Consider the following 27,996-nt stretch of genomic DNA (forward strand, 5'->3'; position numbering starts at 1 on the left):
CTTCCTCACTTTTGCCTTCTGGTCCGTCAGTCGGCTGACCGTGGTTGTCACGGCTCGGCACAGCTCTCGCTTCGTCTCCATGACAACTGGCCGTCAGTCGCCGCGCAGTCCGGGAAGCAGGAAGTGCCTTTGCTCCGCCCACGCCAAGTTCTGCAGGTACGGGCAAACACGCACACGCACACACACACGCGCGCGCACACACGCACGCACATCGCGCTGGATGAGAGGTGAGAGAGGATAAAGGTGTGTGTGTGGGAGGAACGCGGACCAGAAAGACGCGTGGAGCAGGTGGTCGGACTAGGGACAGGCCATTTTGGGTGTGTGGGGGGGGGGGGTTTGCAACAAGGTGTGCAGGAAACTCCTTTAGAGGAATGCTATTTTGGCTGAGATGATTCAGGACGCACACACACACACACACACACAGTAAGAGTTCTTATCCAGAATGCTAGATGGGACCGCGCGTGGGTGGGTTAGGGGTTGGGGAAGTCACATACAGGTTTGGTGAGTTTAGATGGAGGCCGTGTGTACACCACACACAGGAGAGAGGGAGGGACACAGTTTGTAGGGGAGGGATTTTTTAGAATGAAACGATAAGGGAGAGGAAGACTAAACCCTTTGATAAGGGCGTCTTTGGGGTGACGGACAGCACGTCCACCTGACGTCATGAGACACCTGACTTGAGCGACGCGTCAGCGATGCTGTGCTGTCGGGCTGATGTTTTGGGGTTGTTTCACTTTTTTTTGGGGGGGGGGGGGATCTTTGAGCGTCCTGGGATCATTAGTCGTAGGTTTCATGTGGGCACACAGAACTTTATCCTCCATGCCACTGCCCCCCCCATCACCACCCACCCTCTCTCCCCCCTCCTCGCTCCTGAGGAATGCGGGGCTTATGTCAGTGAGAGTCAGGTACAGACTCACTAATTACCACAACCATTCCTCCCTCTCTCCCTCCCTTCATCTATCCCTCCTTCCCTCTCTTCAACCCCCCCACCTCTCTCTCTCTCTCTCTGCGTCCCTCCCTCTCCCTCCTCCACTACGAGACCTTGTGCGCTCTCTTCCCCCTGCTGTCTCCCGCTGTTGCGTCTACGCGCCCTGGTGACTGGAGCAAAGGAGAGGGCACACTGCGAGGATCTGAGTCACAATCCGGACAAACACAAAACAAAAAAACACCAAATGAAGAAGAGAAACTCTGACTACTCCTCTCTCTCTCTCTCTCCCTCCCTCTCTCGCTCTCTCTCCCTCCCTCTCTCTCTCTCTCTCTCTCTCTCTCTCCCTCTCTCTCTCAGTGTGTGTTCGTCAGATGAGTCTGAGATCTCCTCTGCTTGTGCTCCAGGGGACCTGTCACTGAAGTCAGGAGGCGCTTTGGAGAAATCACACAAGAGGAGAGGACGAAGGACGAGATCATGATGAGAAAGTGACCAAGCTTTGTAACCGGTGGCAGAAGAAGCTGAGACGTCCTCGTGACCTCAAGTCCCATCACCCTGCAGGTACCCGTGGCGCTTTTTGGTTTCTTTTCTTTCCGTTTCTCGTTTCAACGTTTGAAACAATTTTGAATGTTTTCTCACCTGGAGGCGTTCATGAACACACACACACACACGCACACACACACACACACACAGTGGGTATCTGGAAGGACATTTCTTCAGCTGGTCCAGTGCTCACACTGACCCAGCTGACTGCTATAACCTTCACCACAAGGTTATGGGACAGGGACTTGCTGTTTATTTGTGTGCTGATGTGTGTGCGTGATTAGTTTCTGTGTGTGTGTGGCTTTCAGAAACAGGTTGAGCAGGGCGCAGTCAGCCCTGGGTGTCCTGTTGGTGTCCTGTTGTTGGTGCACAAACGAGATTTAGCTATGCATGTGTGTAAGTGTGTGACCGTATGTACAGTACACATAAACTGTGCATTTAGGGTGGCGTTACAGTATTTGTGTGTGTGTGTTGGGGGAGGGATGTGTGGGGGCGGTGCTCCCATTTCCCAAACTTCAAACCTCCAGAATTAAGACGCTGAGCTTTTAGCCAAACGTTTCAGTTTCATTTACTAACTTATTTTACAAGTCACCTGTAGAGACGGAGGTTTGGGAGACAGACACCTGAAACACACCCATCTTTGTGCGTGTGCTTGTGTGTGTGTGTGTGTGTGTGTCTCCTCCCCCTCAACACTTCCACGCAGGTGTGTGTTGAAGTGCTGGTCAAACCTGATGAGGTGATGACACGTGGTTTCCTTAAAACCAACTAAAGGAAAACCAAAAATAGATTGCATTTAAATATTTGGCTGATGACAGGTATTCAAAGGGACTCGATTGTCTCTCAGTCAGCGGCTGATTCTACAAGTGGGTTCAATGCGGGAACCATTTCTCAGAACGATAGTTATCTCTCAACCCGCTTTATCGCATTCCACCATTGTAAAAAAAAAAGAACAAATAGTCACCCAGGACAGGAATTCGTATCTAGACCCTTTTCTTTCTTTTTTGTAGCGTGACCTTAGCACTATCGCGTCTGGGCCTCGTTCCCGACGACAGACGACAAAATATCTCTTTCATATTTTTTTTCTCTTAACCTGACGAGGTTTTAAAAAAAAAATCTAAAGCAGGAAGTCTATGGGAAATTATTATTCAGTAAACCTCAAGTTTAAGGAAGAGAAACGCGCAAGCACGTAGTAACATAGTGGTGTCACATGACTGTCACATGATCATCTTATGCTCGTGATGGGGAAGCACAGATTCAGCTCTGTGTGTGTGTGTCTGTGTGTTGGAGCCATGAACCTAATCCACCAACACTAAAGCAGAAATCTAAAGCTGGGGAGTAAGAAGGGGGTGGGGGGAGCTGTTCGCACTATTGTGTTGTTTATGAAACATCTGAAACAGGAGCTGATCACCCCGATCACCTTTCTTTCTGATCGCGACATACACACATACCTTGATAGCACAATGGCTACATTCTTCCACCTGCTTCCCCCACACACCTCAACCCTCGCATCCACTTCTACATAACGGCAGTGAGACAAGCAGGGGAACTGGAAACACCTGAGAGCATGGGAGGCCGCTTGCTACTCTTTGTCGAGTCTTTCAAGCCATGTTGTACATGAGAAAATACATTTCTAAATGAATTCATGATTTGGGAAATAGTACAGGGGCGTGGAACATCATGATGGTACGTGCTGTCATTGACATGCATAAGTTGCCCATTTTGGGGTTGATACCAACTGTCAAAAAGATTGGGTGCTACATCTGAATTTTTAAAAATACTCATTAATATTAAATTACATAACATGTCATTTAGTTTAGAGGGTCTACCTATAGCCCAAAGTACAGAGAACATCCATTGTAGACTTTTACCTCTTCCTGCTGACTTGGTTTCTATTGAATCAAGCAGAGGGACCTTTTTGGTGATTTTCCTTCACCAAACTTGTGACTTAATGTATATCATAAAATCCTGTTGTCCACACAGCCAACAACCGCTTTCATGCAGAGCGAAACACATTTTTCAAATCAGTTTCAGTCCGGTTGTTTGGTTTGGTTTCTGTTTACTGAACCCACACCATGAACCGTGGTCATGTATGTAAAGAGCAGACTCATGGGTATCCATTGAATCCATTTTCAATCACATGCCTTGAGAAAGATCAGGGGGGCCCTTTCAAAAATGGCCGTGCTTGGTTGTCCCTCTCCGAAGTTAGTCTTCTAGTTCCAATGGATGCCTTGGGTTGTGTTGTTTCACATGCCACTAGCACTGTAGCTTTAAATCCGCGGCTCACCAAAGCCTGACAGAGTGTACGTCTGCCGGGACACGCCTTCACTGCAACGGATTCAAGTCAAGCCATGTGTTTGCTCGATGGCCTCCAGAAACACATATATCAGCTGGGGGGGGGGGGGGGGGGGGGGGGGGGGGTTCTGATGTCTTTTCCTAGAGGACATCCTTTCAAAATGTTATTAACTGTTGTTGTCCGATGGGCAGCCTTCACATGGAAGGTTTTTTCAAGTAGCATAAAAATGACATAGTCATGCTATTAACCAAACCTCTGACCTAAGCCCCCTGTCTTAGAGGTCTTGCGTCGGTGTGATAACGTCACAATGCTTCCTGACAGCTGTTATTAACACACCACAAGATTACATGTCCTCATTTACCATTCAAACATTTTTTTTCAAATGATCACCGTGTTTCTGGAGAAGAGTGTCTTAAATGTATTCATAAAAATGATTATTGTGGCTTTGGAAAGACCTCCCTCTGAACTGCTGTCAGCAGGATTACTTCTTTAGCAGAAGCAGGAGATAACTCAAACATTTCTTTTCATTCACCTGCATTACATTGGAGAGAGGCGGAATCCTCAAATAGGCCAAAAGCTAGACGTGTGGAAGGGGAAAGGAGCCACAGTATGTGCATGGATACCACCGGACTTCCTCTCTCACTAGAGTGAGACGTCCACCTGAGACGTTGTGCAAGGCCTCTCTTCTGAGGTGACGCCGTCGAGTGCGTAAACAGGCGACATCCACAGGCTGTGAAGGCTGGATCAACACTCCTCCTCCTCCTCCTCCTCCTCCTCACAGCTTTCCACCCCCCCACCCCCCTTTGCGCCCTACAACCTTTGACCCCTGCGTAACCCTCCCCGCACCCCTCCTGTGTGGTGACACTGCTGAACCCTCTGCACCCCCCTCCTGTGTTAGTGTACAAGGACAGAGGAGAGATCCTGTGTCCTTGTACACTAATGCTGTTATCATGCTTCATTTCACAGCTAGTTTCTGCCTTCTCCTCTTGCCTTCTAATGCCCGATGGACGTATATTAGATCCAGCGCGGGCACAGGAACGTTGAAGTCAATCTAAAAACAACACTTGTATGCTCGCTTGTGCATTAAATGCATCATATTTAGCCTTAGTTGTTCGTAAAGGCTGTGAAGAGATCCCACCATGATGGACACTGTGCTCGAGGAACGCCCACAGCAGTGAATAACTGCATTAATGTACATGTGGGCATGCTGGTATTTTATTTTAAAGCGGCGAACCTATCCATTTCATGCTCGCACACACAAACACGCACAAGGCATCCGATTGCCTGTTTTCAAACGGGCTCCCCTCTGCATACCTGTTGCTATGCACAATGGGCTAGTTGTCTGGACAGCAGGCCGATAGGCAAGGTGTGTGTGTGTGTGTGTGTGTGTGTGTGTGTGTGTGTGTGTGCAGGTTTGGGGCACCAGAAACTACCGGTACAACACTGCATCTCGTGATAAGATCCAAACACACGCGCGCACACGCACCTAGACCCCCCCCCCCCCCCCCCCCCCCCCCCCCCCCCCGACCCCTTGTCAGAATGGAATGTTCCGTGGGTCGAGACTGACTCTGTAAACCCATTCACAAAACTGACACAAAGTAGTACTCTGGGCCACACACGGGCACGCGCGCACACACACGCGCACACACACACAGACACACATGCGCGCTTGTGTCTGGACCCTCCCTGGGTTTTGACCAGGTGGATTACACGGAGGCTGTTTCTCAGGACGATTGTTTTTTGCCTCGTCAAAGTGTTTTGTGTTTGTTGCTGGATTCGTTTCGAAGGCGTGGGGTTTCCATTCGCCTCTTTATCTACACCCCCCCCCCCACACCTCTCACTTTTCCTGGTCTCCGTGCCTGTACTTTTTTCTATGTGTGTGTGTGTGTGTGTGTGCTTGTTATTCAAAAAACAATACAAACTTTGATGGGTATTGGTTGAAGATGACATAGCAACTTGACATTTCTGCCGCATGTGGTGGCATTAAGTGTCGTGACAGTCACTCTGGGTTCATTCACCCGGCCAGCGCCTAACTACGTGTCGCCCTCTGCTTGTGTTTGCTAAAGCAATAGTTGAGCAGTTTAAAACCGCTGGGACCAGCTGGGCCTTTGATCCGTTGCCCGTCCCCTGTGTTGGTGTCAGGTTGTAGCTCCATGTCACTGGCTCCCATTGGAAATCAGGGGTTTGCTGCGTCGGCTGTAGTGTCACCGCGGCATTAAAGGACAACCCATCTGCATCCAAATATATCCTGCAGAGTCAGAGTGTCACAACAGCGGCGTCATCAATGAGGCGGTGGACGTCATCAATCTATTTGTTGGCACTTAGCCGAGCAGCTTTGCTGGTGCAATATGGCAATGGTTGAAAGGGAAGGAGTCATCATCTGATCGGGCAAGTGGACTGGAGGACAAACAAAGGTGAACACAAACTGGAATGTCCATTGTGAGCAGCCATTGTTGTAAAAAAACAACCTGTTCTCACTCCCAGCGCTTCAAAGAAACCAGCTCGAGTGTTTTGGATGAACACTATTCTTGTCCCGTGTGGCCCGAAAAGTAAAGTTTGCATTTAGTGACTTAATGTCCCCCATGTACTTAAAGAAGCAGACGTTTTTATTTGACCATTTACCAACTAACTATGGTAAAAGGTAAATGGACTGTACTAGTCTCTTCTCTAGATTCTCACACACTGCTTTTAAACACCGAGGTATTTACTGCATTGGTGGTCATTTCTGGGCAATATATCAATATAATATATTAATAGCTATTGTGTTGAATTTTGGTTATCTTAACAATACCAGCTTGTTCTAGATGTTTTTTTGTTTGCCACAAAGTCATTAAATCCAGTGATAACAATTGATATTTAGTTTACTCCATTCTATATGTACACCAAGTACAGAAGGTAGAGGTTGGATTTGGAAATGCACACTTGTGGGTGATAACTTTTATGTTGGCCTTTGTTTTCCACTATGTGATGTACATATTGGGACTCGAGGGAGGCTTCAACAGTGTCAGACTGTTTACTGTTTGTCACCAACACAGAACTCAAACAAGAAAAAAACAATGTTGTAATTTTCCTATAACTTTTGTCATCTGAGATGTCTTTCGGTTCTTTCTATTGTTGGAGCAACATGCTGGTAACACTCTATCGCGTGCTTATCAGTGTTTTTCACAGGCGCTAGCAGACGTGCTGACGTTATGATGGTTACTGCTGCCTGACCAGATAATAAGCAGCTTCGGTGTGGTTACATAGTCACGAGGATGACTATAGTAAGTTAGCCTTCCAGCTCCTTGCAACCTCCCCTTCATCTCTCTCTCCTTCCTTGTCTCCTTGACCTTGGCGGTGACTGTAACACCTAGACACACAATGGCCCTGCCCTGCCATTGGCTGGTGACAAATCACGTGACTGTAGCGTCAGCTGACCAGATTCTGGGCAAAAGGGGAAACTTGTTTCAGCGGGATGAAAGAAAAAAAAAACATAGGACTTTGAGTGTGTGTGGGAGGGGAGAAAGGCTCTTGATTTTTGCTGAGTCATTTTTGTTGATGACGAATGGGACACTGGGATTGGTTGACGTTGGTCCCAGTGCGTGAGGCGACCCACCGAACGAGGAAGTGTTACACCAGATCAGAATCAGACATTCCCTGTTGGTGCAGTCGATTCTGGCATAACAGGATTTTATACTCATCACAGGCTTACAATAAATTTGTCTGCCCTCCCCCCCCCCAAACACACACACACACACACAAGCTGCCTGTGAGTTGTGTGTATTCAGGTACAAGAGTGTGACACCCTGGGGGTCCAGGCATGGACGCGAGGGTCCGCTGAGGTCGACATTTCGTCCCTTGTGTTCATGCCATACAGACTGGAACAGGGCATTTAACATTAAACCTGTAATACATTTTATTATTAGGTTTAGTTTGACTTTTTAAGTGACAGGAGCAGGTTTAGTTTCAATTTCTATTTTGAAGAAATTAATGAAACTGCCTTTCATTTGGTTTCTGTTTTGTTAATAATGTAATCGTTATTTTCCCACACCGCAGTGGAAGGACGTGTCAGAACATCGACAAGTGTTGAGGTTTCCATTATTGGTTAGGGGGTTATAATACATGACATTGTTCCTTCACTCAGTGTTTCCTCAAACATCTGTTGACATGTGCCCAAAGATAATAGAATAATAGAATCACAAAGTTCTTAAGAAAGGTAGGGCGGATGCTTTTTAGAATACAAGTGATGCTCTCAGTCATGCAGGACACATTCCACCAAACACGACTTAATGAGAATTATCACTCTGAATGTCAGACACACAATGAAGCATGTGAACGTGTGTGTGTGTGTGTGTGTGTGAGGATGGGTGATTGCTATCTATTTAATTAAAACCTGAGGCAAATGAACATTTCATAGCACTGAATTAATATTTTCCTGGACACATTTTTACACGTTTTTTATGTCATGTATTTTTTTCACTGCTTCACAGTCATTTAACATTTTAGTTTGCTCTTATCTTAGTGATTGGTAATCTTGTACATGTATATTTACAGATATACAGAATATAATATATTATATACATATATATATATATTGGCTGTCGAAGCCCTTTGTGACTCTTTTGTAAGGGGCTCTATAAATTAAGTTTTGCCTCCTATCTGTCCCAGTGGAGCGTTTTGTGTGGGTTAATATCTGACCAGTCAGGCCAGTTAGTCTGTCTCTATTAACCCCGAACTGGTGTCTTTTTTTTTGTTGCAACCTGCTATCTTCTGTGCGTGAGTCATTACTTTACTGGAAAAGCGCTGCTCTCATTATCGTAATCATGTTGTTTGATTGTGCTTTAACCATCTTGTCTCTGCATTGTTGCAATTGTCTGACCTGTCATTTAAAGGAGATCCCTCTGTCTCCCTCTCTCTCTCTCCAGTGTGTACGCACACATTTAAAGAACGGTTCGTTCATTCATTTGAAATATGTCATGGTAAGACACGTTTGAATTGTTGTAAACACATAAAGCTTCTTTATAGACACTTACACTTATAAAGTGTTGTCCACATGCCTCATTAGAGATTTTTCCAATGTTTCTATATTTTAACATTCTCAAAAAGGTTTTTCCATGTCTTGATGTTTTATAAGACCATAAAAACACTTGTCTTTACTCTACAAGATGTGTGTGTGCGCGTGTGTGTTTGTGTGTGATATACAGTGTGCTGGTAATAAAGTCATCATGGCCTTTGGATCACGCTCTTTTCCACCTTTAAAGTAGGTTTATGGCGGCACGTAGCCTTCACGCCAACATAATTAGATCCATTTCTTCATTTGTAAACTTTGAACTGGCTATCTGAGCTGTGTGTATGTGTGTGTGTGTGTGTGTGTGTGTGTGTGTCAGGACGACGGTGAGTATTGCCAAGAAAAAAGGCGAGAATCAGTGATTGCATGTCCTTCATTAACAGAGTCATTGGTTAATGTGTCACTTGTATAATGGCAGCGCACACACACACACACACACACACACACACTTGTGCCTGAAGAGAAGGACAACCGGTCTGATAAGAGCGTTGTTCCCTCCTTAAGGCCCGTTTGAGGTTATGTACACTTCCACACATTGTCAACGTGCTCACCTTCCCATCTCTGTGTTTCCTATACGTTTTTTTTCCTAATTTATTGCAAATGCCTGTTAAAGAAAAACAAAGTAATCTTGTCATCTGAAAATGAAATTATAAAAATGGCCAGAAATGTGGGACCTGTGGTTTAAGCTTGAAATTTAAACCTGGTTAACGTTTACCATGCTGTAAAATACAATGATTGCTCTTCGGGGCACGGTTCATTCCAAAATGCCTCAGGCGGAGAAGTCATCTCTTCTTTTCTCTGCACTGCATCTAAATATGCATGAAGATATAGATTTGTGGATAAATGTGCTTCGATGGTTTCACTCTGATGGCCCTTCGTTGACCGGTCCGCTCCAGTATCGACTGTGGGTTGAGGAATGATCCCGCAGTGCAACCGATTCGTTTTGTGTACATGGAAATGAATGAATGAATCAGTTTTTGTGATTCCCAGAAAAAAAGAAAATGTCAATGAAGATCCTTTCTGGTGGACTCACAAATGAAATGCATCCACATGACAGTCACAGCTATTGACTATCTAATATCCAAAAGAAATCTTTTGATGTGAGGATGAGTCCAACTTCCGACAAATAGAAAACCTTCAACCACGAGACCGGCGTTAGACACCTCTTTGTGAGTTTTGATGATTCCAAAACCCGACTAATTGGTTCTGTTTCCCTAAACCGGACCGAATGTTTGGGTCTTACCAGGTTTGGTAACCTGTGGTTCTCAGAGGATGAATCCCCCTTGACTGATCTTGGTCAAACCTCAACGCTCCCAAACTAATGCCATTCCCATCAGTTTGTATTTTCTGCCAATTGACTTGGTAATTTGAGCAGTACTTAAATCTCAGGTGTAATCACTTAAAATAGCATACCTTCTAAACATTAGCTTCTGAGGGTTGTAGGTGCGTGTACGTTATCACGCTAACGTTTAGCACAAAGCCATTGTAACAAGTAGCATCAAAGTCTTGTTCCAGAAGTAGCTTTGACATTATTATTCAGTTTGAATTCAGACTTAGACCATTAATATTTTTCCGTAAATACCGTTGCACACTCAAACACAGGATAATTCCCTGATTGTTGTCAATCATCACCTTTTTGTCACACCCTGTGTCCTTCTGTCCCTTCCCTTCCCTTTTTTCCTTATCAGCTAAGAGAGAGATTGAAGGAGGGAGAAGAAAAGGTGGGGGCTTGGGGGGGGGGTTACCTGTTCTGATGGCCCCACCTCCCTCCCTCCCTCCCTCCCTCTCTCTCTCTTTCTTTCTCTCTCCACTCTGGCCATTGAGGATGAGTAAACACCAAACCACCTTTGCTTACCTCCACACTCAGACACTCAGACGCAGGCTGGCAAGGAGCGTCTCTTGTTTCCGCTGCGGCCTGTCAGCATCAACGCCGGCCGAGCCGAGTCACAGAGACAGAGATTGAGTTTCAGTACGATTGTGCGAACGGACCTCAACCAAAATTAGAGCGCGCCGCCATCTGCTTCTGCATCTTCTCGGCCCGCTCTGTCGATCGCCTCGCTCCTCAGTCTGGGATACAGGTACTGTGTTGGTGTCCACCAATGTGTCTCTGTCTTTTGGACAGTCTTTGCGCTGAAACCCCGTCTTTTTAAAGTCTTTTCATTGTGTCATTTGAATATCAAACGGTCTTGAAAAATCTGCGTCTTCTGAGCAAAAGTACAGGAAGACTGAAACGGTTAGGTATCTTCCTGATAACGGTTTGACCTTGTGATCCTCTCGGTGAGCAAGCGTACGAACGTCTGACGGAGACACTCGAAGAAGAAATCTGGCATTCTGCTTCGTCTGGAAAGAGTGGCCAGACTGGTTCTGCTGCATTGTCTCAGGCAAAATGATTGGACACAGAGGCACTTAAACCAATCAGTGATTAAAATGGAGACTAAGCCTTACCCTTTCCTTACAATGAAACCAGTGGAACCAGTGGAGTGGCATGGCCCTCTGTGTGTGTGTGTGTGTGTGTGTGTGTGTGTGTTTAGGGTGGTGGTGGTGAACTACACTTAAACTTCCGGGTTTTTCATCATATAATATGTGGACTTTCACCTTGGTGAGCTGAGCTGTTTGTTGTGTGTGTGTGTGTGTGACAGAAAATGTCACAAATGCAGAATGCAGTGAAAATAAATTGTAATGATTCTGTTAATTTTCATCTTCTAAGTTGCGATGGAATCTCAATGGTTGTATTACCAGAAATGTTTTCTCAGTTGCACGTTACTTCCATCGCAGGAGGGTGACACGCGTGATCTTAACTGTGTTTGTCGACGGGGTGCGTCATTGTTTGTTGTCAGAGGTTTGCATGAAGGTTAGCTCTTTTAAGAGCCTGCGTACTAACTGGGAGAGTAAAGGATGCCAAAAAAAACGAAATGATGCTGGAGGCAAATATTTGTTTCTTTTATTGTTAAGTGTGTCAAATATCACCAAGTCCCTAGCTTAAATACAGCCAGTTTCCCCTTCTACAGACACACACACACACACACACAGAGGGGCCCACTAAAGCCTTTATCACGAGTGTGTGACACTGTCAACGTCAGTAGTAATTGTCTGAAACAATGTCTACTATGGCCTTCAATGGGCTTGCTGATTAGCCGGAGGAATGTGTTTGCCTAAGGAAGCAAAGCTAGTGCTAAAGCTAAAGCAGCTCTTATGATTAGTAATGACTACAAGGCTGTATGCGGGGACAAGTGTGGCAACATAGGGTTGCAGCTGACCTTTCGATCCTGTCAACTTTCCCATTGCGACGTAATCCAAAGCCCTTCTGTGAATTAGCCTGTAAACATTGAACTTTCAATATCAGGGTTGATATTTGAGTCGAAAGAAGAACACAAAGACTAAGGCTGTTGCATCGCTAATTGATAGCATCCTAGTGAAATTGGGGTGTTTTCAGTGGACAAATGTGAAGATTCCAAAATTGTGTGTATGTGTGTGTGTGGCGGGGGGGGGACTCAGAGTAAATGAAGTGGAATCATCCCTCTGCGGTGAATGCGCACTCAATCTGACCTGAAATTCTTTAGACCAGTTTCACTTTAAAGGGCTTTCGAGCTCTGAGGGAGGCCTGAACATTTGGTCCCCTGCTCTCTGTTTGTTTGTCTGGCTGGCTGGCTGGCGGCTCTGCGCTTGGTACAGCAACCCCCTCCCCCCCAAACACTCCTTTGCCCCTATTGTCTACATTTGTTGCCCTCCACCACTCCCCCTCTCCCTGCTCATCCCCTTTGAGCTTCAGTGAAGTGCATGAATGAAGGTGGCAGGTACATAAAAAGGAGGAGAGAAGACTACGTAGAAACCTAGTTAAGACACCTACACAGCTGGGCCGTCCAGGCACAGTGTACTAAATTGTGGCCAATTGTGAATAGTCAGCAGTGGTATCCATCATGTGTCATGCAGTCCGTTAGATCAGAGAGACACAGGCGGTAGGTGAAGATGGAAGTAAAAGAAACCGAGGCGCGACATACAGCGGAGCACTGTGCAGAGGAATTCCTTCAAACAGACCTAGCTAGCTGCTAGGCTACTTGAACTCCAAAATCTACCTTGCGTGGCGCACGGCCTGAAGAGTGTCCCTAAAAGACAGTGGTTTGGAGAAACGTCCTGGCTAAATGTCGGGAGATTGTTGGCACGTCAAATCTATCAATTTACAGCCCTAATTCAAACTCAAAAAGCGTTGAATTCAGGCAAAATAAACCTCAACAAGATCTGTGGTTGTGCAGTGGTGGCTTGGTTGTACAGAGAAGATGTGTCTAGTGGTAGTTTTGCCAGTAGTTAGCCAATCACACCCTACAACACAACCCTCAAAGTCGTCTCGTAGTACACGTCGCCCAGTCTGAATTGGTTGCGAGGTACAGCGCTTTGTGTGCAGGTCGCTCCGTTAGCTAAACACGCCGCCCCAAACAATTGGAAGCTGGTGGTGATCTGCGGAGCGACCGGAGGCGCGCTGCATGCGTAGAGGTCGTTCCGCTAACTGATAACCCCCCCCCCCGGCGGCCCTTGAGTAGCAGGTGAGGGATGGGAGGCTAGTGGGGGGCTGCTGTTAGGAATAGTCAGCGACAAGTAAGTAAATGGCAGTGAAAAACTGCCAATTCAAGTACAGCAAGTGAGCACGCTTAATATTATGCATCAGAATGTGGACGGACTCAGAGGTGCACAATCACACACTGAGACCAACACGACCGCAGGATGCTCTGAGCAGGGATAAGAACGGGTTCCAATGAATTCGTTAATCCATGTCTTGTTTTATCCAGACTTGAGCTCAGCACTTCCTGAGGGTTTTTTGTTTTTTCCTGAGATTTAGTGAATATGCATGTGTTTGTGTTAGCTGTACACGACCGGTGCCCAGTGAAACATCAGCTCCTCAAATACCAAAGACGAAGGGACAGAAAACAGATATGTGAAGACACCATGATAACAAGCTTCCCCCAATGAGACATAATGCCTGATCCTGCTCCATCCTGTCTTAGTCAGCATGCTGACAGTTGAACCGGCTGAACCACAGTGTGAAGACATCATGTGAAGGGGTCAGCAATAGTTCTCACTTCTCTTTTGTTCATTGTTTTGCTCGTTTTGTGATCATTCACTGCACTGAACCTTAATAATGAAAGTGTGCAAGAGACACCGGGAGAAGATTTCCCTTTTTGTTGCTTACCACAATTAAATCTCACAAATGACCCCCGCCCCACTTTTTCAAGGATTTAGTCATAAAAAGTATTTTGGTAGATAGTAGCGTTGTGTAAACCCAAATGAGTTGCAGTTGTAGACACTGGAACAGACCGCGGGAAGCTTTTTGTAAAAGGACGTTTCGAGCTGCAGCAGGAAAACGCCGCGGTCCCCTCCTCCGAGTCACATCGCACCACAGAAACGACAAGCGGGACCTCTGGTCTTGTGACACGCTACTCATTTACTTATATGGATGACTTGTAAAAAGCCGAGATACTGATTACCAGCTCTGCTTTACTGCTGACTTTATTCCTGCTTATTCACAGATTTTGTGTACGTGGCAGATTCTGGTGTGTCTTGCCTTGAAAGAGAACCAGCCTATGGGAGATAACCAAGAAAGCATAATAAGCATTCTCTAATGTAAATCCTTATGATTTATTCACAGTTAAATAAATGTGTCTCAGCTTGGATACATCAGCAGCAGCATGGCTACAGCTTGAAACCCACAGGTATCTGGGCTTTGGTGTGAGAACCACAGATGGAGTGACGGCTTAACGCATTGTTGGTGTCTGTTTTTGTCTTAATTTGATGGTGGTTTTGTTTGTCAACTTGTTTCATTCCTTCTTTTATATTTTAGTTTAAAGCGACCCACAAGTCAAGGCCTGATTTGACAAAACGATACTTGGTGCGTGCGGCGTGAAGGTTTGTGATCCGTTTGAGCCCCGCACAAATGATTTAGTGAACTTGCTCAATGGATGAGGTGGCGAACGGGCTCTGTGGTTGAACCGTTGACCCGATGGACTGTGTGCGGTCAGCAGAACATCCAAAGTCTCTCAGGCATGTCGGTCTCCTGATTGGCTCTCAATAATGACTGACAGTTAATCTTTGATTCAGATCTCCAACCCAGAGGGCTTTACATGCGACATCCTCCGTCCTCCGTCCACATGTGCACAGGAAAAACTCTCAAAACTTCACTCCTTCCGGTGTCATAATAGTGGATTTGATCACCTGATTGATCGCGCTCTTATCATTTGTTCTTTAATCTTTTGTGTTTTCATGATCCTGATAAATACACTTTCTTCTTGCCTGTTTACTCAGTCGGTTTCAATGGCAGCTGAAACTCACTGCGCACTGTTTACCACACACTGTGACTTTCATCTCTCTCTCCCCCCCCTCTCCCCCATCTGCTCTCTCTGTCCCTCACTCCCTGTTCTTTCCTTGCTCTCTTCAGAGTGCCGAGGGAAGAGTTTTGTTCGACAGAAACCCGTCTCCCTGGCGGGTTTCTTCTCTCTCTGTCGTCTCTCTACGTGCTCTCTTGACTGCCCAGGAAGGTGTGTGTTGTTTGCTTAAGTTAAGCTGTGCAAGGAACGCGTTGGCCGTTGTTATGTACAAAAAACACGCACACATGCACACACACACACACACAGTTGTAAGTCTTGTGCTGACACGACAAATCACTCTGGTGGTAACTCCCAGTCAGAATTTCCAAATGTCCGCTCAGGGCAAGACAACAACATGAGGAAGTTTTCAAACCCCGGATTCAACACTTCCTGTCGTATTTTCCGATTTCTGCATCTCTAAGCAGAAAACCCTGAACACCAAAAACTACTTTTCCCATCAGCCCCCTCTCATCCCACGAGTATCACCCACTATGTCTTCATTAATAACAGGGGGAAGATTTGCCAGCTTGTCCTTTAAGTCAACGCGTTAATTTTAAAGTGTCATCGACAAAGGGTCCGATTTTTATAATAGAGATATCCCCATTGACAGATATTAATATATACAGCATGTTTACATTGCTGGATCAGTGCATTCATAAGATTTCACTGTTGGAGCTGCTTGAGGTGGCCGCTAGTTTTCACTATTTTGTAAGGAATTTTAGTCTTGGGGGCCAGATTTACCAGATTTCTAATGTAATTGTAATTCATTCCTTCCTACCTCTGCATTATTGCTAATGTTTAGTGCTACAGTTCTTCAGAAGGATGGCTGGGATCCTCCCACAGCACACACACACACACACACACACACACACACACACACACACACACACACACACACACACACACACACACACACACACACACACACACACACACACACACTTAATCAAAGCACTGCTTTAGCTCCACCCTTACCAGCGCTCACATCTGCAGCTTTGGCTCAGTGTGTGTGTGTGTGTGTGTGTGTGTGTGTGTACTCGGTGCCCTGCTGTACCTGTCTCTCATGGAGGTGGACTAACACTCCCAGAGCAGGCGGCCCAAGCAGCGGAGTGTTGTGCAGCGACAGAGGGTAGCTATATCCTCCCGTCTGACCGCTCTCCGGCTCTCCTTCCTCTTCTCCTCTCCGACAACGGGCCTCTTCTGTGATGTTCTTCTCAAGCTCTCTGCTCCATTTCAGTCTCACTTCCCTCGCTGTCTGACTGTCTTTGGTTTCATGGGGGGGGGGGGTGGGGGGGTATATGAGGATCCTTTCAGTAATGTTACATGGCGTACATGGATTATTTTTTGCATGTGTGTGCGTGATGTGTTTGTCAGCATCAATGTTTCATGGAGCCTCTCTCCATGCAGCCTTGTGACCCTGCTCTCAGGGGCTGCTGGGTAGTCACACGGCTAAGATGGCGGCTTCGTTGGGCCTGTTGTGTCCAGCACACCGGATCAGTGTCACTCAGGATAAAACAGCAAACTAAGGGACGCATTGTTCCTGGCCGCTGAACACAAACCTGTGTTTTCTGTTTTTTAATCGACAATAAAATGGCAGCCAGAGAGGAGGTTTAACAACACGCGGCGTTGGTTAGACGTCAGTTAGTAACATGAACGATAACAAATGTTCTTCCTCAATTGGCTGTGAGGAACTTCAATACTGCTATTTCAGGTAGAAAAGGATGGAATTTGTCAGCAGTAATCATTCCGTGTTCATGGTAAAATAAGGAGGAAGCCAGTAATAGCACTTTTATCTGCTCATAAAGCAATAACACACTGTTAATACATAGAGAATCAGGCGCTCCCATCAATCATAAACACAATGTAATGGACAATCTCCGCAGCAATAACTGAAGCACTTTAACCCGCTGGGTTGGCGCAGGTAACCAATGAAATCATTGCTCTTTAACTTCCTGTGCAGGCCGAGCAGCTCTTCTCTGCTGCGCTACTCTGGGTTCATGACCTTTGAACTGTGTGACTGTGCGGGTGGGTGCATGTTCGACCCGATAGGGGCCGTGTAGCTGCTTCTGTAGCGCCGCAACGAGAGATAAAAGATTCACACGTACGTTGTCATCACTTTCTAAAACCCTATTTGTTTTAATAACACAGGTACGGGGACCGTAAATCTTCACACTCTCTACAAGTGAAGCATTTGATTTGTGTTTGTCATGGTTAATCATTTACCTGTTGCTGCCTGAGTTTCCTCTCTCTCTCTCAGTCTCACACCTACACCCAAATACACACATGCTCATTTTGTTAGTTTCACGTTGCTTCTGACTCACTGAGTGCTGTCGGCCCTTTAAGGAGAAGGAAAGCTGCTAGAGTGGACCACCTTGAGGATGTTAGGAATATCTCCATGTTGTCAAAAGCAGAAATGAAAGCAGAAAACTACTAAACTGTTTTTGGCATTCACAAAACAACAAGTCAATTTAACAGAGTTTCTTTAAACTGACTTCAGTGCCCAGCAATACAGAGTGTCGACCTTTTCTTTAATCCTTTTTTAAAGAATTTTATCACCATGCAGAACTACCAGAGTGAATATTGTCCTCCCTTTGTCATCAGCGTGGGAGATAAGGCTGATAAGAGATGGAGTCATTTTAGCAGTTCACACGATAGAAGGAACAGAGGAAGGGCACTTTGAGCAGCGGAAGCGGAGACATAAGTAGTACAAAAGAACCCTCTTTATTAGGAGAACTGAATCCTTACTGAGCAGAACGTGTCCCTACAGACTATATTATATTCATACCATTAGGAACAATGTCTCAATATAAGCTAATGTCAGCTTGACTTATCACAAAGGAGGAAATAGCGTCTTATCCTCCCCCAGTTTTCTTTTTTTCTCTTTGTTTTGACCTTAGTGTCTTGTGCACACATCAGGAAATGGATGAATTAAAACTTTGTGTACATGTAAAAATGTGTACTCTATGTCTGCCAAAACTTTTTTTTATGTTGTTTAAAGCATTTCATTCTATAAAGGTGGCATTTACATCATTTTTGTTCCGGGATACTTTGCAGGTAATTCTATGCTGCCAAGTCTTGGCCACCTAACAAGTGAGCAGGTGTGTACGTGTGGGAGAGTGGGATATTGGATCAACCTAAATGAGTGTGTGCGTTACCATGGCTGCTCTGCTTGGTAGCGTTTTACCTTTGTTGACTGCCTCGCCTATTTGCACCAATGTCCAGACAATCCTGTGACGCACTAAACGCACACACTGCCTGCTCTGCTACCAAGAGGTTATTTTTTATTCAGCCTATTTGGTAACATGACATTTGGTTAGACAAAAATGAGTTGCTTTTTGTACACAGCGTGGCAATTTTGGGACTTATAACGCAATGGATTTTCCCCTTCTGAATGCTGGTAGTGTTGGAAAATACTAAGAGGTTTATGTTTGGGAAGCCGATTTCTGATTGTTCTCTGTTCCTCTTATAGAGCTGCAGCCCTTGATGAACACACACACACACACGCACATATAAAGAGCTGCGCCCACACACTGTAAAACACATAAGATAAAGAAGTTGAAAGTCCAACACCCTCTTGTGGATAGTGTGCAAGAGGTTTGTGTGTAAAATGGATTAATGTGCATATATACACAAAATGAATATGTTATATTATCACAAAAGTCCTCATCTAGCATAACTCGAAATTGTTTAATTTACTGCAAACACACAGACACACATATTATTGAGCATGTGATTTAGTCGTACTCAGTGAACCTTGAGTCGGAGGTTTCAGGGTTTACAGCCCTTCATACTCTGATAGGGGTCAGAGGTCAGTTTGGGATCTGAAGAACTCAACAAAACAAGGTTGTAAAACCGCTGATAGGACAAGGTGCACTGGGGATTTATGGATGTTGTATTTTCATTGTTCCGTCCAAGCTATTATGGGCCTTCGTTATTCTCTTAGCTAATCTTGCATGGGATTGTGCCTGTAAATTAATAACTTTTTTGTTTCAACATCCATCCATATTATTATTTTGTCATTGGTACACAAACATTAAAAAGGTGACTTCGAATGTGTGTTCTTAAGCAGTTGTGGTTGATTGAATTCACTGTGAGTTGATTAAATCTCTCTTTCCCATCTTTAGGGCCCAAATCTGATTGGATGGTTTTGTCAGAATGACAGCCGAAGATCCAGCTTCCTCCTCGACCATGAGCAATAACGCTGCCCCCACTAAACCTTCCCAACCTGCTGGTGCCGCCCACCAGTCTCATCATGGACAGATCAACACCCCGGAGGGAGTTGCGGGTTCTCCCAATGAGCCGGCACTGGTATCCCTGATGGAGCGCACTGGCTACAGTATGGTCCAGGAAAACGGCCAGCGTAAATACGGTCCCCCTCCTGGTTGGAATGCTACATCTCCTCCAAGGGGATGTGAGATCTTTGTGGGCAAGATCCCACGGGACGTTTACGAGGATGAGCTGGTGCCAGTGTTTGAGTCTGTGGGACGCATCTATGAGATGCGGCTGATGATGGACTTTGATGGGAAGAACAGAGGGTACGCATTTGTGATGTACACAGAGAAACATGAGGCTAAGCGGGCGGTACGCGAGCTCAACAACTATGAGGTGAGGCCTGGCCGACTCCTGGGGGTGTGCTCCTCCGTGGACAACTGCCGTCTTTTCATTGGTGGCATCCCCAAGACCAAAAAGCGGGAGGAGATCCTGGACGAGGTCTCCAAGGTGACAGAAGGGGTACTAGATGTGATTGTTTATGCCAGTGCTGCAGACAAGATGAAAAACAGAGGCTTTGCCTTCGTAGAGTATGAATCGCACCGCGCAGCCGCTATGGCTCGCAGGAAGCTGATGCCTGGACGTATTCAGCTTTGGGGTCACCAGATAGCCGTGGACTGGGCCGAGCCGGAGATTGATGTGGACGAAGATGTTATGGAGACAGTGAAGATCCTCTACGTCAGGAATCTTATGATGGAGACCAGCGAGGAGATGATCAGACAGGTGGGACCGGATGACCGTTTAGTTTAGAGGTTTCACGGTGCACGCTTCTATTGGGCAAAATGACATATCACTATAGTCATTATTACTAACTTACCGTTCTAAACCACTCATTTCCTTTGTCAATCAGGTCTTCAGCCAGTGGAATCCTGGATGTGTTGAACGTGTGAAGAAAATCCGTGACTATGCCTTCGTCCACTTTACCTCACGGGACGATGCTGTCATGGCAATGGACCACCTCAACGGCACAGAGGTGGAAGGGTCCTGCATCGAGGTGACACTCGCCAAGCCAGTTGATAAGGAGCAGCACTCGCGCCAAAAGGCCTCCAAAGGAGCTCCTGCCACTCCAGAGCCTGCTCCACAGAACTACGTTTACCAGTGTGATCCCTACACATTGGCCTACTATGGGTATCCCTACAACACCCTCATCGGACCCAACAGGGACTACTTCGTCAAAGGTTAGGATTTATTCTTACTGCTTTCGTACCAGCTATGATGAGTTGCAAAAGCCACAATGTTTCTCTGAAAGCCATCTGTTGTTGTCAATGCAGGCGGCATCAGAAACGTAATTGTCCAATGCACTGCTAAAGGTCTCAGGTTGACATCTAAAAGGTTCTATTGTAGAAAGAATGTCTCCATCAATAGGGTGTTATGATTTTCTAAATGTCCATGACTGAGGTAACAATAGTTTAATCTTTGCTGACTAGATTGTCGTTTATACATTTTTTCAATCTTAACCTGATGAAAGGCTTTTTTAGTGGCTTAAAATTTGAAAGTTGTTAAAAGAATAGACAAAACAAGGTGATGGACCAATGAATGCTAATCCCATTATATTTGATGATTGATCAAAGGTGGTCTTTGGGTGGATGCAGGGAAAATTATTTGACTTTCAACAATCATTGTGTTTTGGTTTTTTCTCCAAAGGATCCCCAATGATACAGAACAATGGTAATCTCTCACATCTTTATTCCTACTCATTCCTTCAATGAATAATGACCATTCTTGCCATGTGACAGACTATACGTTTTCTAACACCATCCTTTTCCCGCTGTGCTGTCACCTCCCATTTCATGCTGGTTTATTTCGATCGCAACAAAGCTAAGGAATACCATTTTACAGTGCCATGAACTTTGCTAACTGCATCTAATTAAAGAGTCAGAGAAGTGCTCTGGGAAAAAGCCAAACCGTACCCATAGAATTCCCAAAGCTCAGAACACATATTGTGTAGAAATCTCCAGTAGGGACTGTTCTTCGTGAGCAGATTTTTGCATTCAATTAGAGCTAAAAGATCCTTCTTGCTACGTCAGTCCTGATATCTTGGGAGGAACTGTCGTAAAGTTTCATAACCCACCAGAACATTTTGCCAACTCTTTTAGTGTAAGTTGCTCCTACTGCCCAAGTCCAAAACTCCAACCCCTGTCATCATATTACTTTAACTGTATTTTAAGCAGGTACTGTGCGAGGTCGGGGGCGTGCTGCTGCAGGTAACCGTACCCCTGGACCACGGGGGTCCTACTTGGGGGGTTACTCTGCTGGTCGTGGCATCTACAGTCGCTACCACGAGGGCAAGGCCAAGCAGCCCGAAAAGCCCTATGAGCTGATGCCCACTCTGGAGCTTGCTGCCTCCGTCAACCCTGTTGGCCTCAAACATGGCACAAGTCAGTGAGATAGATACATCCATCCATATCCTTGCCCATCTCAAAAGCATTTATCCAACCTTCCAGCTCACCATTTTCTCTCTCTCCCTCCTCCTGTTGGTTTGAGGAACATTTTTTAAATCAAGATTATTGTCGTTGCTAGATGGTCAGGCACAAAAGGACTTTCCTTCTCTTTAAAGTTATGAAAAATGGTGAATAAAAACATTTGTCCTTTCTAGCATGACCAGAAAGTAACCGCTATAATTCTTACCTCATTCGTTCCTTTTCACTCCCCATAAGTAAATTGTCAGAGCAAAAACAGCACTGTGTTAGAAAAACGTTGTGATCTTGACTATCGGACGCTGAAACGTTCCGCTGTGGTTTTAGCACTTTATACCCTGTCATGGCGGTCACCGGGGTAACGGTAGAAGCATTCTGATGAACTTACAAAGTAATCCACCTGGAACATGTGAGACTGGCCGACGCAGAGCCAGAGAAGACGTTGTATGGTGTTAAGAAGAGAAAACATTTTGGTTTTATAGATTTTTGCTGCATTTTGAGAAGCCCTAATTCATTGATTATTTAGAACTTCCTGAGGAAGACATTTTTGTTAACACAGTGCTGTTATCTGTCTGAACATGGCCGTCGTTATAGGGATCAGTTCTTCCATGTCTCCTTTTGCACATGCACTCAACTCCAATATCTTACTGGAAGGTAGTTGATAGTATCTTCAATCTAAAAAAACATGTACATTTGCTTTCTATTATATGAATAGAAAAGTTATTTTGGAATTCAATGACTTTAATTCTCTGTAGGAGCAACTGCTTTAGCTTTCTCAGCAACACTTTCAGTGAGAACGGAGTTGAAATGCAAAACTAAACTAAAGGTTATTCCTCACGTCTTTCCTATTGTGCCTACTCTATTCTGATCACTTAAAAGATAATACCAGTGTGACGCAGCCATCTACCGCTGTATACATATTGTGGAAATGATCACTTTCATGATTTTGCTTCAAAATTAGGTCAGCAATGAAAAGCATAGGTTGAAATTAGCTGTCGACATTCAAAGATGACTTTGAATGTCAAACTATATATAAGTCAATATTAATGTCACATATTTGGTGATCAGAGGTCCATATTGTACAGTGAGCTTTCCTCATGCTCATTTTAGAACCAGTTGACCCCAATCTAGAGCTTTGGTCCGTGTGGAATCGCAGGATCCCCACCAGATTGAAAAGACTTTTGTCCATCTGAAACAACAAGTGACCTTGTGCTCCCCCAATATGTGTGTGTGTGTGTGTGTGTGTTGGACCACTGAGGTTAATCCACAGTTGAGAACCATCTTAATCCAAATCACAACGCAAACTTGTGCAACTTATTTTTTTTTTCCTTCTTTACTAAATTGTTTCCTTTCACCTTCATTGCTTCAGCAGTGGCTACTCTCATAGACTCAGATCTAAGAATGCATGTTTCAGTTTGAACACGGGTGCACGTAACGGCTACTATTCCTGCTTTTGTGAACGCCAACACCAGCATTTGCTGCTACATCCGGTTGTTTGCAGGGGCTGCCATTCATGTGTCTCTCTGTGTGCAGTGGCGTTGCAGACGCTGGGTGGACAGTACCCGGTGTTCAGTGCGCCTCCTACAGCCAAGATGATGGAGGAGGGGAAGGTGCACACGGTGGAGCACCTCATCAACCCCCTGGCTATGCAACACGCTGACCACACCACGGCTACTGCTGCTGCCACCGTCCTGCCGTCGGTCTCCACCCCTCCACCCTTTCAGGTTTGCATCATGACTTTGTCACACTCATACAATTTGTCGAAATGGATTCAGTTCAGGCCGTTTTGCTTGATGCAGACAGCAGGGCTAAAGGGGTACCGCATCATTGAATATCGAGGATGGGACTCTTCATGAACCTCAAAGTACTCCATACCATTGCATAGTCGCTGCATCTTTGTCCAAAACCTGAGGCCCACATAGCAAGGCAACCCTTCCACTTCCTGATTTCAGAAAGAATATGTACGGTAGTCAATGGCAAGAGGCAAATAATTTTTCAATACCGTTTGATTAAACAAAAGATTTTTGTCAATTAGAAGGAGCAAGAAAAGTTTAATACAGAAAGTAGCTGCAAACGTTGCGTTGGTGAAGTCTCTCGCCGAAGCTCGGATGGCTTGGTGTTTTTTTGGGGAAGTCACTCACAGGAGTACCCCTTTCTTTTGCATCACGGCTGACAAACACAGCCGCCACAAAAAAACCTCTTACGATTGTGCGTTTTAGCGAGCTAGCTAGCAGGCGAGGTGACAGCATATTGTGCAAGAACGGAGATGTAGTTCACTAATGATTTCACACAGGCAGCAAAGGGTTGTAGAACTGGAATATGCTTTATGGCGTGCTTGGGGATTGACAGGTTTCTACGGTTACCAGAGGCGTATATAAGGTGTCCCTGTGTCACTCGTCTGCTTTCCAAATATGGACTTCTTCCAAACTCAAACGCTTCCTAACTGCAGTCCACAACTACATCCTGTTCTCGTATCGTGTCGAGTAGTTTCACTCAAAACTAAAAAGATAATGTGGCAAACCTCAGACCAGCTGTGACCAAAACAAATTCACAGCAAGAGTCCTACGGGGTAAATAATTTGTCCTTTGTCGTTGACTACCGTTCATATTGTTATCCAAAATAAGGGCCCATAGGGGAAACGGGAAGTACCTTGACTTATCCAGCCTTGAGTCTCCGGCCTCAAGTAGAAATGGAACGTTCTGTCACATTTCCTGAGGGTCAGAACCCCCAACTTAATGCATTCATGCATTAATGCATTAATGTGTGCTTAGGAAATCGTCTTATTCACCACAGTCCTCCTTCTTCTGCTTTCCCCAGGGCCGTCCCATCACTCCGGTCTATGCCATGGCCCACAACGTACAGCGTATCCCAACGGCCGCCGGCCTGTACGGAGCCGGATACGTGCCCATAACAAACTACGCCGCCAACTCGGCGGCTCTGGCCGCCCTGCAGAAGAACGCGGCGGTGGCCGCGGCGGCGTACGGCGGGTACGCGGGCTACGCAATGCCACAGGCCTTCCCCGCCGCCGCCTTCCAGCTGCCCATCCACGACGTGTACCAGACGTATTGATGGAGGGGGGTTCAAACCTCGCGATGCAATTACAAAGTTACTCCGACTGAAACGCCACCGCCGTGTCTGTGCAGAAACGTCACTTGAACGTTGTTTCATTGAAATACGTAAAGCAATGACCCACTCGCCCATTATATCCTTGACCCAAGACAACAATACGATAGGCTTCCTTTAGGTGCATCACTGTTTCGTAGCACACATAGTTCACTGCCCCAGTAAAACCCGCCTTGCATGTGGTGACCATCATCTCCCCACAATAATGACGACCACATCTCGCTCTCCCTGTGCCTCTGACCCCTGTCAAAGTATTGCTATGGCAACAGAAACACTGAAGGTACTTTCAAGTATTTATACTGAGAAGATACATATTTAAGGTTTTACTCTCTGTAGGTTTCTCTTATTACCTGAGTAACGTTTGCTCTGTGAAGCAGGAAAGAGGCTTTCACACCATTTAGATTTTAAAAAAAAGGTGGGGATAAAAAGAAAGACATTTTGAAAGAATTTCAAATTCTAACATTATAACTACTGACATGCAACGATGCTGAAGACAGCTGCGTCTTAATATACTAATGTTTTAATTAATACAAAGTATTTTAGCCAATTGTACCTAGGTGATACTGTCCGTCCATTCTAGTTAGATTGTGTAAGCTTTGAACAAGCCTGTTTTGGTACTTTTTTGTGGTTTATGTAGTTTTATTGGTGTTTCCTCTTGGTTTTAAATGAAGGTTTCTGAGTGTCGTGTTCATTCGCTCAAGATTAGTCAAGTGGGGGGGGGGGGGCTGTAGAATATTATAGTAGATTTCATTAGGGAACAAATGCGAGAGAACGAAAACTGGAGCGCTTTTTGTCGAGAGGATTTTATCCATAAGCCTGACCGACGTGGCATGGAGATGTTTCCCTATTCCCAGACTTTTAGGGGATTGAACACGTATTTACTTTTTATCATTTAAAAATGCCTTTATTATTGTGTTGTTATTTACTCTTGGAAGGTGAACAAATATGGACAGGACAGAGAGACTCTTTTTTTAGGTGGACCATGACCATTGAAAGCACTCCTACATTTACCAAAGCCAACCAAAAAAGAAAGTAGGCTCCAGACACTCCAACACTGACATAAGAACGATTCCCTGTGCCTAAACACGCTGTACGTGCTACCTCGTGCTTTCACTGTGCCTTTTCATGACGATGGGGAGCTTTCTGCGGTTGCCACAAAGAGAGATCTCCTTTTCTAGTTCCGACGATTGGTGGCGTTGCTGTTTTTACGGGAGGTTTTCCAGGCTGCGCGGTCCATCTCTTCTCTGTATATCTGGCCTCCATGTTGTTTCCCATCCGCCAAACTGTGCTTGACCGAGGTCTGCTTAGACATATTTATAAAAGGCAACAGATTGTAACAACAAGATGAAGAAATGTTTAATAACAAGCACAAATTTTCATGTAAATTGGGCCAGTTTGGCATTTCTTGATAACGTATGTGTTACATATTGTCGATGTTCGATAGGCACTTTTTAAACCGTGCCTTGGTTTGAAAACCAGCGTGGTGTTGGACTGGGGCGATACGTCGTGATGCATCATGATACGTCGCGATATGTCGCGATACTCTCTGATATGCCCCGATATGTCGCGATACGTCGCGATATGTCCCGATACGTCGAGATACGTCCTGATATGTCCCGATACGTCGCGATACGTCGCGATACGTCGCGATATGTCCTGATATGTCACGATATGTCCCGATACGTCGCGATATGTCGCGATACGTCGCGATACGTCGCGATATGTCGCGATACGTCGCGATACGTCGCAATATGTCCTGATATGTCACGATATGTCGTGATACGTCGCGATATGTCGCGATACGTCGCGACACATCCCGATACGTCCCGATATGTCCCGATATGTCGCGATACGTCCCGATATTTCCCGATATGTCGCGATATGTCCTGATATGTCGCGATATGTCAGGATACGTCCTGATATGTCCCGATATGTCGTGATACATCATGATACGTCGCAATATGTCCCGATACGTCGCGCTCGAATGGACAAGCAGCCTTGCAAAGTTTTGCTAAGAACCAACAACGGATGCGAGCAGACTCCACAACAGCCATCTTTTAAAAAGAGAATGCAAAAACTTTTGTATACTAGATTGTATTTGTCGACCACTTTAATGGTAGTTGTTTTTATTCTGTGTGTTCGAAGAGCGTATTTTTTTGCTGGCCTTCCCACACGTCAACAGATTTTTTACTTTAAAAAAACAATATCATGCGTCTGACTTTGAGAATTTCCTTCATGACTAAGTTTTATGTCCGAGTTGTTTAATGAAAAGTAGATTTTCAACATCTAACATCTCGTCGTTTTAAAAAAAATCTCTCTCCTTTAAAACTGGATTTTTGTGTAGAAAAACAGACTGCTGATAACTGCTTTTATTATATTCTTGTATGATGACAATTAGTCAGGATATATATATTTAATATATATGCATTATGTGTTTTGTCTATGAAGTGCAAAGAAAAGGTATAATATATTCAGAAACATATTTCTTTTCTTTATTTACACCTTGTTTCACAATAATAAAAAGTCAGAGTAACAAAAGTAGAGAAACAACTTTTTTTTTTGCCAAAGTGTCCAATAGCTTTTAAACCATTCAAGGTTATAATGTTTTCTTCATTGTGTGTCTTATTCTGTTTGCTATTTTGTACTGCATTTGGTGTTTGGGGTGGAAAAACAGAGGCCTTCTTGTTTAGCTAAATCATGATTTAGTAGCCATCCAAACTTGATGTATCTGCCTCCCAATCACATCGCCGGCTTTTCTTTTTATTGCTTACATTTGACCCAAATGATGGACTCCTGCTCCTTGTGTCAGCGGGTCGGACCTTTATATGCCTAGTTTAACGTAGATGTTGCCATTAAACACTTCCTATCGTGTGCCTTATTGCCAAGATGTGCCCTTTGCTACGCAGACTGTTTTCTATCTGAATGTTTGTTGGAAAAAAAAAAGAAGAAAAAAAAAGCTTGTTCTGTATTGTATTTATAGCGATGAAGTAGATAAATAAAGCATTTTCAAAAAGGATTTTGCGGCT

At 45.0% G+C, this 27,996-nt stretch overlaps 1 protein-coding gene across 16 annotated transcripts; it reads left to right on the forward strand.

Moving 5' to 3' along the window:
* Positions 1 to 23: 23 nt before the first annotated feature.
* On the forward strand, positions 24 to 27,986 carry rbm47 (RNA binding motif protein 47). Of its 16 annotated transcripts, none has more exons than XM_062564753.1 (8): positions 24 to 156; positions 1,286 to 1,486; positions 19,286 to 20,153; positions 20,281 to 20,608; positions 21,075 to 21,098; positions 21,599 to 21,808; positions 23,381 to 23,571; positions 24,641 to 27,986. In XM_062564753.1, the coding sequence occupies exons 3-8, from the start codon at positions 19,317 to 19,319 to the stop codon at positions 24,914 to 24,916; spliced, it is 1,866 nt and encodes a 621-aa protein (XP_062420737.1). In that variant the 5' UTR covers positions 24 to 156; positions 1,286 to 1,486; positions 19,286 to 19,316; the 3' UTR covers positions 24,917 to 27,986. The 16 variants fall into 16 exon arrangements, with proteins under 16 accessions (XP_062420737.1, XP_062420738.1, XP_062420740.1 ...); XM_062564754.1 differs by having other exon boundaries at positions 1,333 to 1,486; XM_037471760.2 differs by lacking the exons at positions 24 to 156; positions 1,286 to 1,486 and adding exons at positions 16,199 to 16,290; positions 18,216 to 18,259.
* The last annotated feature ends 10 nt before the right edge of the window (positions 27,987 to 27,996 follow it).

The sequence above is a fragment of the Pungitius pungitius genome, chromosome 9 (genome assembly GCF_949316345.1).
Source record: "Pungitius pungitius chromosome 9, fPunPun2.1, whole genome shotgun sequence".
Lineage (NCBI taxonomy): Eukaryota > Metazoa > Chordata > Actinopteri > Perciformes > Gasterosteidae > Pungitius > Pungitius pungitius.